Source organism: Chrysochloris asiatica, unplaced genomic scaffold, assembly GCF_000296735.1.
Source record: "Chrysochloris asiatica unplaced genomic scaffold, ChrAsi1.0 scaffold00085, whole genome shotgun sequence".
NCBI lineage: Eukaryota > Metazoa > Chordata > Mammalia > Afrosoricida > Chrysochloridae > Chrysochloris > Chrysochloris asiatica.
The window spans coordinates 11,249,526-11,266,670 of NW_006408603.1; the positions used below are offsets into that span (position 1 = coordinate 11,249,526).

Sequence of the window (17,145 nt, forward strand, 5' to 3'; positions counted from 1 at the left end):
TATATATACACATACACACACATATATGTTATCGTTAAGTGCTATTGAGTCAGTTCCGATCCATAATGACCCTGTATAGGTTTTCCAAGTAGTGGCTGGTGAGTTCCTCATGTGAAACTACCACTCATCTGCCTGTGGAGGTTCGTGTAGCATGTAATAACAACAGTGTTACTATTGTTCATGTTTTATCTTAGATGAAGGAACAAAATATAGGTGGCAAGTTAGATTTAACCAAGATTTGCGCTTTCCTGGAAAGCACAATAGAATGAGAAAAGGTAAGATTATTTGAAAACCAGTGATTCTGATGATGGTTCATGCAGTGTAAGCCAGCTATGGAGGGGCATGAAGATATGAGGGGTAAGTAACAGTGGTCCGGTCAGTGGGTTGATAGACCCATTTGAGTGAAATACAAAGGCAGGAGGCAACTGTGACTGCTTGAAATCAATAGTGTGCAGTTGATGATAGTGATAAGGTCATGGGGAGTGACCACAGAAGTGGGGAACTGAGGTAGATTGGAGCATATGATCATAAAATCCTAAGAACTGAGAGGAGGGTAGGCTTTGAAAAACTCATTTGCCTGGGTATTGAAATTATCAAGAATGAAGATAGAAGTAATGACAGAAAGAGATACAGTAGGCCAGGAACGAAAATTCTTAAGGAGTAAAGAGAACCAATCCTGAGTTGGTACCTAAATTGCATAAATAGATGATTGATCTCAGATCTGTACTCTCTACCATACATTTGAGGGTTATTTTATATAAACCCTTAAACATATCTTCTCCAATTGCTGAGATTAATTTTGACCAAGTTAAATAATAGTGTTTTTCTCTCAATTTCAGAAGAATTTATTGCCTACATTACTTATTTTAAACTTGACTTCTATTAACTTACATTTGTCTATTCATTTTTATTCTTGTGTAAAATCTTGAAAATGAAAAAAAAAATAGTTTCTGCTTCTTTTATATCTGTAATACTAACAATTGGCTTTCAGTAAATACTTATCCATTGTTGATGAAAAACTTACGTGGATTAGATAAAGTAATGCTTAATAATCTATCTTCTCTCCTCATAGTATTTCATGGCACCCCTCAAAAGATTTCTGACAGCAGCAGAATTTGATTTGGTGTTCATCAACATTCCTGTAAGTAACAATACATTAGCTAAATTTGTACTATATGAGTATTTCTGTAAGTTCCTAATTTTATTACTGGGTTGCAGATTGCTGTTTTTAACACCCTCTTGTTTTCTCTAAAGAATTTTGACTTTTGTTTTTGCCTCCCAAGTTCTTAAAGCTTTATTTTCTAGAAATTAATAAATTATTTGTCATACTGTTAGGTCAAAGTTAGTTAAAATACATATAGAACACAGTTGGACAGGTGAGATGCTTTTGTTGCTCTGAACTGTTAGGCATGATGAGGTGCCTTGTTGTTAAGTGCCATCAAGTCTGTTCTGACTCATAGCGACCCTGTACAGGGTTTCCAAGGAACAGCTGGTGGGTTTGAACTGCTAACCTCATAGTTCAAACTGACTTTATGACCAGTGCTTATCCTACAGTGCTACATTTATTTGTCTTGTGATAGTTTTCTTCTGCTCTGGTCTTCCTCCGGTCCCATGAGCCCCATCTTATACTCTGTCCTGCTGGATTGGTGGTCTTCTCTGTGTCACACCATCCCTCCAGTTCCTTGGCCTCTGCTCTTTGGTGCTTTCTGCTTCCTAATGAATGAAACTTAACTCTCATTGCTGAAATGTACTATTTCCCTCCTACTCAACAGCCTATTTTAATGGTACAATATAAGGAGATTTACTTTACATTTATGCCATCATTTCACATTTCAAGGCACCTTACGTAATCTTATAAACCCAAGAGGATATTTACCCAGAAATATAGCAAAAAGCTCAATGATTAGCCAGGTCAGATCATGCTAGGCAGGATTCAAGTTCTTAGAGCCCTAGAACTCGTTTTAACAGATTTCTTCTATGTATAGCCTAGTTGACATCACCAAGGATCTCTGTTAGCATAGCAGTTATGAGTCAGGCTGCTAACCTCAGGGTCAGCAGTTTGAAACTACCAGTGGTTCCACAGGAGAAAGACGAGGGTTTCTGTCCCCTTAAAGATTTACAGCCTCAGAAAGAAACCCTGTACAGGCTTGCTATGAGCCGGAACTGATTCCATGGCACACTACCACGACCATTACTAGTTGACATCACCAACAAAATTCTTATATTTGATGCTCCTATGGTCAGTGTTGCAGAGTACTAGTTGGTTAGCTCTGGCTTATCTTTCTCCCATATTTTGGCCAAATGAAGGCATTGTTCTTGATTTTTAACATAGCTAGAAGAAAATACACGTAACATTAGATTAAATTTTACCATAAAACAAACCTGCATGTTATAGGAAGGTAACATGCCTAAACATGGTTCTTATAACTTAGAAATGATTTTGCATTCCTTCTTATAGTTTTCCCATGCTTCTCTACCAAATGTCAGAATCAACATATTCATGTTTCATTCTACCCAACTGAAGGAAGTTCATGCTGTGAAGTCAGTGTGTTCCAAGGCACACAGGGAGAGAGAACGGGGGATAGGCACATTGGTTCACATCCCCTCATGTCTTGGCTAGTCATATATTTATTGTCTGATGGAAAATTACTTGCTTTTCAGAGGGAAAAAAAAGAAATTCTTTCTTTTGAGTTGCTCTAGCCAACTGTCTAGTACAATTTATTTGCTCCTTCTTTATGCCATTAGTTGTCTGGTTTCAGGTAATTTAGTCTGATTATTGTTAGCTTAACACCAGGACACTACTAATTGACCAAAGTACAATTGTTTTTGTTTTTGTTTTTTTTTTTTGCCCAAAGACATAAATCATTACTTTATCCTGCCAATAAAACATTTAGCACTTAGGTACTTTTATTTAAAATGTAAAGCAATTGTAAAATGAAAAGGAGCTGTACATATTTTTATTCAAGGAAGAAATTGCTCTTTAATAACTAGTGAATCATTTCTCCTTATACAGGACACTGGCATTTCGACTTAGAGCTGAAATTGCCTTTTCCCTTGCACATGACCTCCCTCTCTCACTCCCTCGACTTTTTCCTTCTATCTTTTCTTCCTTTCCTCTTCTTTTTTTTATATAAATAGTATTCTAGGATGTTTTCAGCAATGGTTTATACAGTTTGGCTTCCCTTTCAACCATTTCTATACAGTGTGTTGCATGACATTGGTTACATTCTTCACATTGTATTAACATTGTCATGTTTCCATTCTGGCTGTTCCATTTCAACTGATCTAGTTTCCCTACCCACTACATTCTCATCTTTATTTATTTATCCCCCCCCCCCTTTTTTTTAATGTTTTATTGTGAATTATATGATAGTTTACATGGGAGAACATTAGCCTTACAGTCATCCTATTGTATATCCTTTCATTGCTATGGTTACAATCCCCTCCATGCATCATCAACCAACCTCAGCACATAGTCCCTCTCCCTCTCAGGGTCTAGAGTCCCCAGCCACGCCTTCTCTCCACATCATCATCTCTGCCTCCATCTCTGGCATCACTGTTTCTCTGGGTAGGGTCCCGCTCTCCACTCTTCTACCTTGATGGTCCCAGGGACCTCCGCTTCTAGACTGCAAAGTCAATCACTCCCCTCCTTTTGCTACAAAACATCTACCTTTACATTTCCAATCCTCACAATCAGTTCTGATAACAGTTATTCACTATTGTATCACAAGAGACTTATCCATATATCCTTTCATCAGCCCCGCCCAGACAGATTGGATACTACTCAGTGGAGAGTCTACCTTCCTCCACGCCCCCTGGATCTAGTCTCTCTCTTGGAAGCTAGTAAGCCAGTCACTTCTTGCCTTCGTAGCCCCCTCATTTTGGGTAACCAGTGTCCAAGTTGCCTATCCCTGTCTACTCTGTGTATGGACGGGGGTGGGAATGATCCTTGCTGTAAAGATTTGTTCCCTCATTTGAGCTACTGCATCCATAGGTATACTTCAGATTCATCAAATTGTATCAAATTACTCTTTTTTTCCCTTTTCTTTCTTCTTCTGGTTGGGCTCTGATCATCCAGTCATTGAAGCCAGGTCAAGTGGGTATTATCTGCAAGAGTGGGTGTTCTTATGCATATGCCCTCTCTTCTTATCAGCTGGATTTCATCTTTATTTTAAAGCAGTTGTTGACTATTTGGTATTACATAGATGATTTGTTGTTTTTATTAAGTGCCATCGGGTTGGTTCCCTGTATAGGGTTTCTGAGGCTTTAAATTGCCACAGGAGCCGAAAGCCTCATCTGTCTCTCATGGAGCAGCTGGTAGACTGAAACTGTTGACCTTGTGGTTCACAGTCCTGTGCTTATCACATGGAGCCACCACACTCCCTCAGTACTTGTAGATGATATTTATTATTTTTGAGCAATTTGTTATTTAGCTAAAGGGTGACCTCAGAGGTTAGCTTCAGTTAAGGTTTGAAGAGTTGTTGTAATTGTTAACTGATGTTGAGGGTCAGTCCAGCTTATAGTGACCTTGTGTACAACAGAACAAATCACTTTCCCTTCCTATACCATCCTCACATCAGTGCTATTCTTGAGTCCACTATTGCAGCCACTGGACACTGGACAATGTGTCAGTCCATCTTTTTTTTTTAATGTTTTATTGTGAATTATGTGATAGTTTACATGGGAGAACATTAGTTTTACATTCATTCTATCATATATCGTTTCATTGCCATGGTTACAATCCTTTCAATGCATCATCAGCAAACCAAAGGGTATACCCTACAAGCCTGACCCCCGGTCGTCAGCACACAGCCCCTTCTCCCTCTCTGTGTCTAAAGTCCCCAACTGCTCCATCTCTCCATGTCATCATCTCTGCCTCCATTTCAGGCATCATTGCTTCTCTGGGTAGGGTCCCGGTCTCTGCTCTTCTCCCTTGACAGTCCTAGGGACCTCCGCTCCTAGACTGAAAAGTTAATCACTCCCCTCCTTGCTACAAAACATCTACCTTTACATTTCCAACCCTCACAATCAGTCCTGATAACAGTTATTCACTATTGTATCACAAGAGACCTATCCGCATTTCATTTCATCAGCCCCGCCTAGAAAGATTGGATACTACTCAGTGGAGATTCTACCTTCCTGTGTCAGTCCATCTTATTGAGACTCTTTCTCTTTTTCATGATCTCTTCTACTTTACCAAGCGTGATATCCTTTTCAAGGGACAGGTCCCTCCTGATAATGTTTCCAAAGTACATGAAACAAGATTTCACCATCCTCGCTTTTAAGGAGCATTCCAGCCATACTTCTTCCAAGTCTCATTTGTTTGTTCTTCTGGCAGTCCTGGTATATTCAATATTCTTCTCCAACACCATACTTTAAAGGCATCAATTCTGCTTTCGTCTTTCTTATTCATTGTCCAGCTTTCACATGCATATTAGGCAATCAAAGATATCATGGTTTGGGCCTTGTGCACCTTAGTCTTCCAAGTGACATCTTTTTAAAGGTCTCTTGCAACAAATTTGCTCAGTTCAAATGTGCCATTTGATTTCTTGTCTGCTGCTTACATGGTTGATTATGCATTCAAGTAAAATGAAATCCTTGATGGTATCAGTACTTTGTCCATTTATCATGATGTAGCTGTTAGTCCAGTTGTAAGAATTTTTATTTGGTGAGTGTCTCGGGCCTATAGTATCAAAGGAGTACTTCAGTCTTAACCAATCCAGGAGGTCTTTTTCTGTTTGTTTTTTCAATGTGAGGTCTGTTCCTTCTTTTTCTCCCATTTTATCAGTGTCTCTGTATTGTAACCCTGATTAGACAGTTGATGGTGGTAGCTGGGCACCATCTAGTTCTTCTGGTCTCATGGTCGATGAGGTCATGCTTCATGCCTTCCCTTTATTGATGATATACCAAGATTTCTCTATGGAGCATTTAGCATATAGTGATTTTCAGTTTGCAGTATAGATTTTGATTCTCATTCCTAATTTCCTTTGACATTTTGTTTCTTCCCCCTAAGGAACTTGTGAAAATTCATCGGAACCTAATGCAAGAGATCCATGATGCCATTATAAATAAAAATGACCAGAACTTGTATCAAGTTTTCATTAACTATAAAGAAAGGTAACTTTAAAAAGTTTTAATTTGTGGGTATTAATGATTCTAGTGATGTTTAGTATTCAAAATGATGAAACATAGCTTATTACTAATATTAAGATACTAGCTGGACAGTAGTTAGAATATATATAATTAACTTCAGGTTAATATTTTCAGCTACTGGACCATAAGATCACTTTGAACTGCAAGGTCAGTGGTTCAAACCTATAAACTGCTTCTCAGAAACCTTAAACAGGTTGCTATGCATTGGAACCGACTCCACAGCAGTTAACAACAACAACAACAACAACATACAAATATTAAAAAGAGAAAAGAAAAAAATCAAGTTTGATTCAGAGACTTTTGACTGGAAAAATCCAAAGGCTCAAGTTCTTTTACAAATCCTGTCATTAGTGAGCTGTGTAATTTTTAGCAAGTTATCTCTATGATCATCCATTTCCTGTTGGTGATAGAATAGTTGGTACCTTATTCTTGACGTCCATGTGGAAGAAATCCTGGTTTGATACCGAGTCCAATTCCCAGCCATTGCTCCTGCAGCTACCACCCATCTTCAGTGGAGACATGCATGTTGCCATGATGCTGAACAGGTTTCAGTGCAACTTACAGACTAATGTTGTTGTTAAGTGCCATCAAGTTGGATCCTACCCGTAATGATTCTGTATAGGGTTTCCGAGGAGTGGCTGGTGAGTTTGAACTGCCGACCTTGCGCTTATCCTGCAGCACCAAAGATAGACTAAGTAAAAAGGCCTGGTGATCTGCTTCTTAAAGTCAGCCAGTGAAACCCAGAAGATCACTACTGCCCACATCCCAGCCCATCAGGGCAATGACATAGGACCTGGCTGCATTTCCTGCTGTTGTGTATGTGATCTCCATGCATCAGAGGCCAATTTGACAGAGGTTAGCTAACAACAAGAGTTCCTTCAGTTCCTAATAGTTTTTATTCTTTAGGTGTGTAGTCAAAAGTCAGTTTCCCTTTTAATTTTGGAAAAAGTATCTCTTAAATGACTCCCACTAGTTAGAGTTTGAAGGGCAAAATGTAGTTTTATTTTTAAAACCAACAATATAATTTCTAGTACTGACTACAAAGCAGCTAATAAATTGCTAAGCATCTACTCATAGATAAATATTAACCTCTTGTTAATAGTTTTATTTCAATGTAGAATTAAAATAAACAACCAACCAGCCTATTTGAAAAAATATCTGCATTACTTCATTATACTCTTCATTAAAGCCAACTCAGACTGTGCCATATGAATTCTCTTACACCCGGCACGATTTGAGCCTCTAGGTCCCAGTTTTTAACTAACATTTTCATTAGTTTAAAATTAGGAATCAGTAGTAAGTTTGCTAATGTGTGCAGTTGTAAGTGGTGATTCAAATAAAATTTTAAGGTAAAATAAATTTGTTTTTGAGTATAACTATATGGCAAAAAGTTGATCTATGTGAGAAATCTCCACTTGAGAGGATGAGCAGACCAGCCTGGAGCAGCTAGAAGAATAAAAGATACCTCTTGAAAGAAAGACCTGCAGGAAAAATGGAGGCAGATGGGCTGTTACTATAAGAACAAACACATTGCTTCCCTAGAAAACATCAAGGCAAGTGGCCAGGTCCTCTCAACACAAACCCCCTTCCAAGACTAAGACTCAATGGAAATACACGCTCTGATTGGTGACCATACACATCACCGATGGGGGGAAGTGGGGTAAAAGCAGCAATGAAACGGCAAGCTAAGCCCTACAATGTTCAGTGGACTTCTGTGGACCCAGTTGGGGACATGGTTGGCAAGCAGTGTGAAGAGGCCTGGGGACTTTTGGGCCCAGAGACAGTGGTGTGACCACAGAGGACTTGAGAGGAGAGTGGAGCTACCAGCTGACGGGAAGAGAGGACATATGCACAGGAGTGCCCACACTTGCAGATGATACCCACGTGACCCTGACCGGATGACTGGATGATCAGAGTTCAATCAGGAGAGGAAAGAAGAGGGGAAGGGGGGAGAAAAAGTGAGCTGATACAGTCTGATGAACTTGACCTATACCTATGGAGCAGCAACTCAAAAGAGGGAACAAATCCTCACAGCAAGAAATATTCACACACACACCCCCCACACACAGAGTGGACGGAGAAGGGCAGCTTGGACATTGGATACTCAAATGGGGAGGGGGGGACTACAAAGGCAAGAAGTAACTGGCTTACAAGCTTTCAAGAGGGAACCTGGTGCTAGGGAGCATGGCAGAAGGCAGAATCTCCAGAAGGTACTATTCAGTCTGTCTGGGCGGAGCTGATGAAAGGAGATACAGATGGGTAACTCATGATACTGTAGTGAATAATGCTTATCAGGACGGATTATGAGGGTTGGAAATGCAAAGGTAGAAGTTTTGTAACAAGGAAGGGAGTGATTGATTCTCCAGGATAGGAGCGGAGGCCTCTGGGACCATCAACGGAGAAGAGCCGAGAGTGGGACCCTACCCAGAGAAACAGAGATGCCTGAGATAGAGACAGAGATAATGATGTGGAGTGATGAAGTGACTGGGGACTTTGGACCCAGAGAGGGAAAGGGACTGTGGGCTGAAAACTGGGGGGAGGAGGGGGAAGTGTAGGGAGAGGGTTTCTGGGATATACCCTTTGGGTGGTTGAGGATGCATGGAGGGGATTAGAACCATGGCAGTGAGATGATATACGATGGATGGAATGAATGTAAAACTAAAGTTCTCCCATGTAAACTATCATATAATTCACAATAAAACATTAAAAAAAAAAAAGTTGATCTATGTTAGGATCTTAAGTACATTTTAATTTTTGTTTCTGTGATAAATGTATTTGCTTACTCAAGTAACAAATGTCCATGGAATATAAAAATGTCCATGGAATTATCTCATTTAAATTTGGAACTAAAAGTTATTTGTAATACTATAAATATGAGTCACTCTCATCCTTCTGATGACTGTGTGAGTACCAAAGAGAATTTCTGTTGTTGCTTTGAGGATCCTTAACTGTGGTGTTAAAAAGATGAAAATTCTGCTACTTTACCCCTGGATTTCATTCTTATTTTTAATTTTACGACTTTCTTTCTCTCTCTTTTTTTTCCTTGCAGGTTGGTTATTTATGGGCAGTACTGCAGTGGAGTGGAGTCGGCCATCTCTAATTTAGACTACATTTCTAAGACAAAAGAAGATGTGAAATTGAAACTAGAGGTGTCTCTTTATTTTTGCTTGTTTATGACATGGAAAAAATAAACCTAATAGGAATATATTCGTTGCCATGATCAATGCAGCAGTGAAATTTCTCTTGTATTCTGAATAAAATTGTCAAATTTATAAAATATTTTAATAGCTCATAAAACAAATAATGTGGTTGTAATAATATAGTAATGAAATCTAGGATTTACGGTCCAGTGTTTTATATGCATTATCTCATTAGATCCTCATGACTATGCAGTATATATGCAATTGATTTTTCCATGAGGTTCATATAGATTATAAGTAATTCGCCCAGAGTCACCTAGCTAGAAAGAATTGCAGGATGAGTAAGCCATATATTATATGGGTTAAGAAAATGTTCATTAAACATCAGGCATTTAGTGCCATAAATATAAAAAGGATATGGTTCTTGCCCATAAAAAGAAAACAAGACATACACAAATATAATAGAATTACATTGTACAACATAAACACTGTGTGACAAGGCTCCACGGAAGATTCAATAACTACTTTAATATGGAAAGATTGTGGAAGATTTATCTGAAGAGGCAACATTTGAGTTAGGTGACTGAAGAATGGGTTAAATTTTGATAGACGAGATTCCATAGTGACTTGTCCAGAATAATTGGTATGTCCTGACCAAAAGAGTTAGAAAAGCTTGAGAAATGGCTAGCTAGTAGGCACATAGTCACAATGGAAAATAAGTCTGGGAGATTTTTGTGTAGACATTATATGAGTTAGCATCACAAATGTTTTATCCATGTAGTTGTATTTTCTTAAGTTTCAGATTGAGATATAGAATCAGCATGTCAATGACTGTGTGATTGTCTTGCCTTTTAATACCCCCTTCGCTCTTCTTTGTGTAGTTTCTCAGTGTGGTTAGTGATGAAGAGGGAAAAAGAAGTAGCTGACTTTCAAATCAGAACTCCTTCATTATTTTAATATATCAATCATGGTTTCATAACTCATTAGCTCCCAGAAAGGAAAACCAGAAAGGGTTTGAAAGTTTGTACATTCATAGACCACCAACTAACTGTATTAATATATATCCTGGATTGTTTTTGTTACCTATCTCAGTCCTTCTATTGGGTGGTCCATATGTCTGGAGATGGTTGGTTTTACATCCTCATAACTTTGCTGGTGCAAAGGTTCCTGCTTCTTTTGAGGAAACAGAGCCTTAAAAATGTAGAACTATAAGCCATTTTGAATCAATAAACTAAAATATGATAGTAAAATAAATCTTTGCAATGTACACACACAGTTTCTCATAGAGTTACCATTAAAACATTAAAAAAATAGATATAAAGATCTATTTGAAAACTGGAGTCCGTTATTTTTCAGCTAAGCCTCTAGTATACTTTACAGCATTATTTCAATATTGCTTCCCCTCCTCTGAGTATTAAAAGTAAATAAATGGTAAACATAACCCCCCCACCGCCAATTCCTGGTCACTAGCTTAGCCTAATCTCTAATTCTAATCAAAAGGAAAATTACATGGGGTAGTGTTGAGTCAATCTTATAGGGCAAGATAAAGAGACTCTTATGAACCATTACCTCATGTTGTCTTGTTTGTAAAGAGTGGAGAATAAAAGATAAAAATTAAAAAGAGCAAAGAGAGTTTTTGAGAGTTACTGTCCGTTTCTGTATAGTAGAACGCTAGGTCCATCATTTCTGTGGTCACTATCAGGTTTTGAGGAGCCCTGGTGGTGCAATGGCTAAGCGCTCAGCTTCTAACCAAAAGGTTTAGAACACACCCAGTGGTGATTTACTGGCGATCTGTTCCCATAAAGACTATACTTAGAAAATCCTATGGGGTAATTCTATTCTGTCACATGGTATTGCTATGAGTTGAAACTCGACTCATCTACATCCATCAAGAACAGCATGAGCCTTAAGGAGAGAGGACTTGGGCTGTATTTGAAAGGCTAAGGGGAGGTATTGCTTGTTGTTCTTTTCTCAGGTAAAGGGCCCCTATTTCTGACCACTGGCTTGATTTTGAGATATGTATATAATGCATGGAAGCAGCAGTCAAGAAATCCAATAACATATTGCACTGGACTAATCTGCTGCAAAAGACCTTTTTGATAAGATGTTAAAAAGCAAAGATGTCACTTTGAGGAATAAGGTATTCCTGACCCAAGCCATGGCATTTTCAGTTGTCTCACATGCATGCAAAAGCTGGTCAACAAATATGGAAGAACAAAAAGAATTGATGCATTTGAATTTTGCTGTTGGTAAAGAATAATGAATGTACCATGGACACTAGAAGAACTAGCAAATTTGTCTTGGAAAGACAGCTAGAATGTTCCTTAGAAGTGAGAATGGCATGACTTTGTCTCATGTACTTTGGACATATCATTAGGAGGGACCAGCCCCTGGAAAAGGACACCAGCTTGATAAAGTAGAGGGTCAGGGAAAAAGAAGAAGATCCTCAACAAGATAGATTAACACAGAGACTGCAACAATGGCTCAAACATAGTAACTGTGGTGATGGCAAGGTACCAGGCAGTGTTTTGTTCTGTTGTGCACAGGGCTGCTATGAGTTGGAACTGGTGAGGGCACATAGCAACAGTGTCACACCTCACAAAAACATTTTGCAGAAATGCTTTCTGCAAACACGGTTGTTGTTGTGTTGTTGTTAGGTGCCATCCAGTCAGTACCAACTCATAGCGACCTTATGCACAGCAGAACAAAACACTGCCCGATGCTGAGCCAACCTCACTGCTGTTGCCATGCTTGAGTCCATCGATGCTGCCACTTGGCTAATCGATCTCATTGGGGGTCTTCCTCTTTTTCTCTGACCCTCCACCTTTCCAAACATGATATCCTTCTCCAGCGACTGGTCCCTCCTGATAATATGTCCGAAGTATGAAAGACGATGTTTGGCCATCTTGGCCTCCAAGGAGCACTCTGGCTGCACTTTTTCCAAAATGGATCTATTGGTTCTTTTGGCAGCCCATGGCACTTTCGATATTCTCCTCCAACACCATAACTCAAAAGCATCAATTCTTCTATGGTCTTCCTTATTCACTGTCCAGCTTTCACATGCATATGAGGCAGGCACACCTTAGTCCTCAAGCTGACCTCTTTGCTCTTCAACACTTTAAAAAGATCTTGTGCAGCAGATTTGCCTAATGCAATACATCATTTGATTTCTTAACTGCTGCTTCCTTGAGTGTTGATAGTTGACCAAGAAGAATGAAGTTCTTAACAACTTCAGTCTTTTCTCTGTTAATAAGAATGTTGTTTATTGGTCCAGTGGTGAAGATATTTTCTTTATATTGAGATGCAATCCATACCAAAGGCTGGAGGAAAAGCTGCTTTATTCTTGCTCCCTACCTGCCTTCTTTATGTCTTCTGTTTTGAGGTTATCATTGGTCTTTTTAATTTTTGTCTTTTATTTCTCTACTTTAGAAACATGAGAACATTGGTTAATGGTTGATAGAGTCTCTTTATCTTACCCTATAGGATTGCCTCAACCTTACCCCATGTTATTTTCCTTTTGATTACGATTGGAGGTTAGGCTAAGCAAGTGAGGGGAATTTGGGGGGGAAATTATGTCTTCCATTTATTTACTCTTAATACTCATAAACACTGTACATCTCAGTCTCACCCACCAATTGTACCTCATGCTAGCAGTGTCAAATTCTTTTCTCCCCTGAGCCTACAACTTAATAGGGCTGTTTTCCCCCAACACAAATATAGTAATTTCCATCACATAACCAAATGAATGATAAATGCATAACATTTGTTCACAGTCTGATGTCCTAACACTATGTTGGGATGGTATCATGTAAGAAGTTAAAAATAAACCTCAATTCCAGACTTAAAAATTTCAGCTCTGATGATGAATTATAATAATATTAGCAGTTTGCCCTTTTTTTTTGAGACTCATTATCCAGTCACTCGACAATATGTAGAAGCAAGACATCAATTGAAATAACTACCCTTCCCATGAACCACAGCAATTGACGAAACATGAACAAACATGCAGGGATGTGTCCATAATTGTTGTTGCCTAAGGTCGGTGGGAAAGCACACTCATTAAGTAACCCGTCATTAGAGCTAATGGTGTTTGCTTTGCAGCTCCTGATTATATAGCCTTTATTGTGCCAGATAAGTGTGGGTAAAGGAAGAGCAAATCGATGAATAGAGGTCTGTTTCCTTGAGTACATTTGTTCCCCCTGCATAAACTAGAAAATTATTCCTTCTGGGATTTCATTGCAGGTTTTAGGTTTATGAGATTGATCAGCAAAAATATTTGCATGGAAGTTGGTTATGTTATTTTGAACCACACTACAGACATATGAGAAACAGTAAAATCAAAAAAGTAACTAGTCCAAAGCCCCACAGCCAGGAGTTGTTAAAGACAATTTAAACTTAGGCATCAAAACTGTGAATTCAGGGTTGTTTTCTCAATGTCATTGCATTATAAAAAGAGTGGACAAATCAGGATATTTAAGTAAAATTTTAATACAGAAGAGTATTAGATTAACAAAATCTGAGGCTTTAAAAAAACTTTGATCCCAGTAGTAGGTTTATACTTGCACAAAATTCAAGAGGCAAGTATTTCATTTCATCATGTTTAACAAATATTTATTAAACAAATACCTGCTTTTTACATGTATAAGAAACCTAGAATATTGTGTGTGGGGAGGATAGTATATGTAACAGTGATTAAATAAAAAAACTCACAAAGCAAGAGATAGATAGGTAAATAGAGCATGATTTTTTTTTTATTGGAATTGTTACCAAAAGCCTAGAAGTATGTAGTTCTTGAGGAGGAGGAGAAATGTAGCTGGAGACTGGACAAAGCACATGACAATTGGAGGGAACCAAATCAAGGTGTGAGGTGGAAACGTACCTGGCAGATGTGATAGGCAAGGATTTGTTCTTGATGTTTGAGCCACAGGTCCGCAGGGATAAGGTGGTGGAAAGTTGTAAGGGAAAGCTGAGGAGGACCCCCCCTTCTGCGATAGAGATAATGATTTTCATATTTATTGGTTGATATCAAATATATAACATTTCTATTTTCTTTATTGCCTAAAATATCCTAAAAAAAGGTTTTGCTTATTTGTTGTCTACTTGGTGATACTTTCTTGAGGATTATCAAGGAAAAAAACAAAGTTCTGATTGTATAATAATGTTTATGACCTTTGTATCTTTTAATATTTGTTTAATGACTTCTCTGAGGAAATGAACAAAGTTTTGTTTTACAGTCTTTTTTTTTTTTTTTTAAACTTTTTATTAGGAATGTTCCAAAAGAGCAAATAATGGGAAATTCACTCTTCGAGATTTGCTTGTGGTTCCGATGCAACGTGTTTTAAAGTATCACCTTCTTCTCCAGGTTTGTAACTTAAAACTGTTCATTCATATATTCAACAAAATATCCTAGGAACATCAGCTATGTTCCAGATTCTCCATGGTTTTGGTCCTATTGCCATATATCGTTGAATTATTATATAGCTAGGCGGGAAATAACAGAACAACTGGACATTTTTTCCCTTGTTTTAGCAAAGATGATTCTGTTTCTGCCACAAAGTCATACTTTGTATTCTTCAAACAAGGTTGGATAAAAAAAAAAAAAGGCATTAAAAACAAGACAAAAAATAACACTGTCTCTTCAGCCAAGTCATCTCTAGATATCATTGGTCATTGACAGCATCTCTATGGTGTGATCCATCTGCATCTTTGCAGGTTAATCATACTAGACCTCTTGATACATAACAATAAGGTGAAGATATTTTTGTCACATTCTGTACACTAAATTACAATCAGACTACATTTATTTTGAAGTGATTCTTGTTATATCCCACAAATCTTGTGGTTTCCAGAGCTAGTCCTCTATTGTGGGTGAAGAGTCTTACACATTTAATTTGATAGCTGAACCAGGAGACTTATTAGTTCTGCTCCACAGAAATGTCTCACTGCATTAGTTAGTCGATCAATTCTGCTGATAATTATGAAATAGCATTTTAAAAAGATCTACCTGTATGTGCCATTACTCATCTGTCAGTTTCTCATATTATGGTGGCTTATGTGTTGCTGTGATTCTGGAAGCTGTGCCACTGGTATTTTAAATACCAGTAGGTTTGCCATGGTGGGTAGGTATCAACAGAGCTTCCAGACTAAGACAGACTAGGAAGAAGGAGAGGTGAGCCACTTCTGAATGGTAAGCCACTGAAAATCTTATGAATATGCAACAGAACATTGTCAGATATAGTGCCAGAATATGAGGCCTTCAGGTTGGGAGGTACTCAAAATCTGACTTGGTAGGAACTGCCTCCTCAAAGCAGAGTTGGCCATAATGATGTGAATGGAGCAAAACTCTTTGTTTGCTGATGGGGAGCAACTCAAAATGAAAAGAGACAACTGCAAACATCAATTAATAATTGGAACATGGACTGTTTGACGTACGAATCTAGGAAAATTGAAAATCGTCAAAAATGAAGTGGAATGCATAAAGCTCAATGACATTAGTGAGCTTAAATGGACTGGTATTAGCTATTTTGAATTGGGTAGTTAATATGGTTTACTATGCTGGGAATGACAGATTGAAGAGGAATGGCATTTGCATTCCAACTCACCCAGCAGATCTTTGGAAACCCTACACAAGGTTGCTATGATTTGGAACTGACTCAATGGCACTTACCAACATTAACATTTAACAAGGAAAACAACCAACTTTTTCAGTGTGAAATTGATCAAACATGATGTAATCAAGATGCATTGATAATTGCTGTTTCACATATGAAAATTGGAAACAATGATGATGGATCAATAGTTGGAAAACATGTCCTTGGTGATAGAAATGATACTGTAGATCATGATAGGATTTTTCAAGACCAATGACATAATCATTGCAAACACCCTTTTTAAAACAACATAGTAAGAGACTATACGGATGGACTACATGGGAATCAGATTGACTACATCTGTGGGAAAAGACAGTGGAACAGTTCAGTATCATCAGCCAAAACAAGGCCAGCGGCTAACTGTGAGCCAGGTCATTAATTGCTTATGTGCAAGTTCAGGCTGAAGCTGAATAAAATTAGAATAAGTCCATGAGAGCCAAAATATGACCTTGATTATATCCTACCTGAATTTAGATTCTATCTGAAAACAGATTTACTGCATTAGACGCTAATGGCCAAAAACCGGAAGAGTTGTGGGATGACAGCAAGACCATCATTTGGATCTTTGACAATGGGCCAAAACACATTAAATGGGGAAGAGAGAGTCTCCTCAACAAATGGTACTGGCAAACTGGAAATTCATTTGCAGAAGAATGAAATAAGACCATATCTAATGCCATATTAAAAACAAACTCAATGTGGATTAAAGACTTAAATGTAAAACCTAGAACAGTAAAGATCAATGAAAAAATAGGGACAAACTTAGAGGCTTTATCTAGTACATGGCATAAATACACTATCAAACATTACTAAAACACAATGGAAGACAAAATAGATGACTTGGACCTCCTAAAAATCAGGTACTTATGTGCATCAAAAGATTTCGCAGAAAGAGCAAAAAAGGAGCCCTCAGACTGGGAAAAAATTTTTTTCAGTGACGTATCAGACAAGGAGCTAATCTCTAAAATGTATAGAAAACTACAACACCTCTACAAGAAAAAGACAAACAACCCAATTAGAAAATGGACACAGGACAAGAACAGTATACCAAGGAAGACATTTCTGGCAACAAATAAGCATATGAAGAAATGTTCACAATGATTAGCCACTGTTGTTGTTGAGTGCTGGCATGATACCAGGAGTCCATTGTTGTTGTTGAGTGCTAGCATGATACCAGGAGTCCATTGTTGTTGTTGAGTGCT

General features: G+C 38.2%; 1 protein-coding gene across 1 annotated transcript in view; it reads left to right on the plus strand.

Annotated features, from left to right (window-relative positions):
* VAV3 (vav 3 guanine nucleotide exchange factor) overlaps positions 1–17,145 on the plus strand; it is a 515,438-nt gene that overhangs the window by 231,108 nt on the left and 267,185 nt on the right. Inside the window, exons 7-10 of the mRNA XM_006865984.1 lie at positions 1,073–1,141; positions 6,014–6,117; positions 9,203–9,302; positions 14,560–14,655. Coding sequence (XP_006866046.1) covers positions 1,073–1,141; positions 6,014–6,117; positions 9,203–9,302; positions 14,560–14,655 — 369 coding nt within the window. The remainder of the gene's footprint in view (positions 1–1,072; positions 1,142–6,013; positions 6,118–9,202; positions 9,303–14,559; positions 14,656–17,145) is intronic.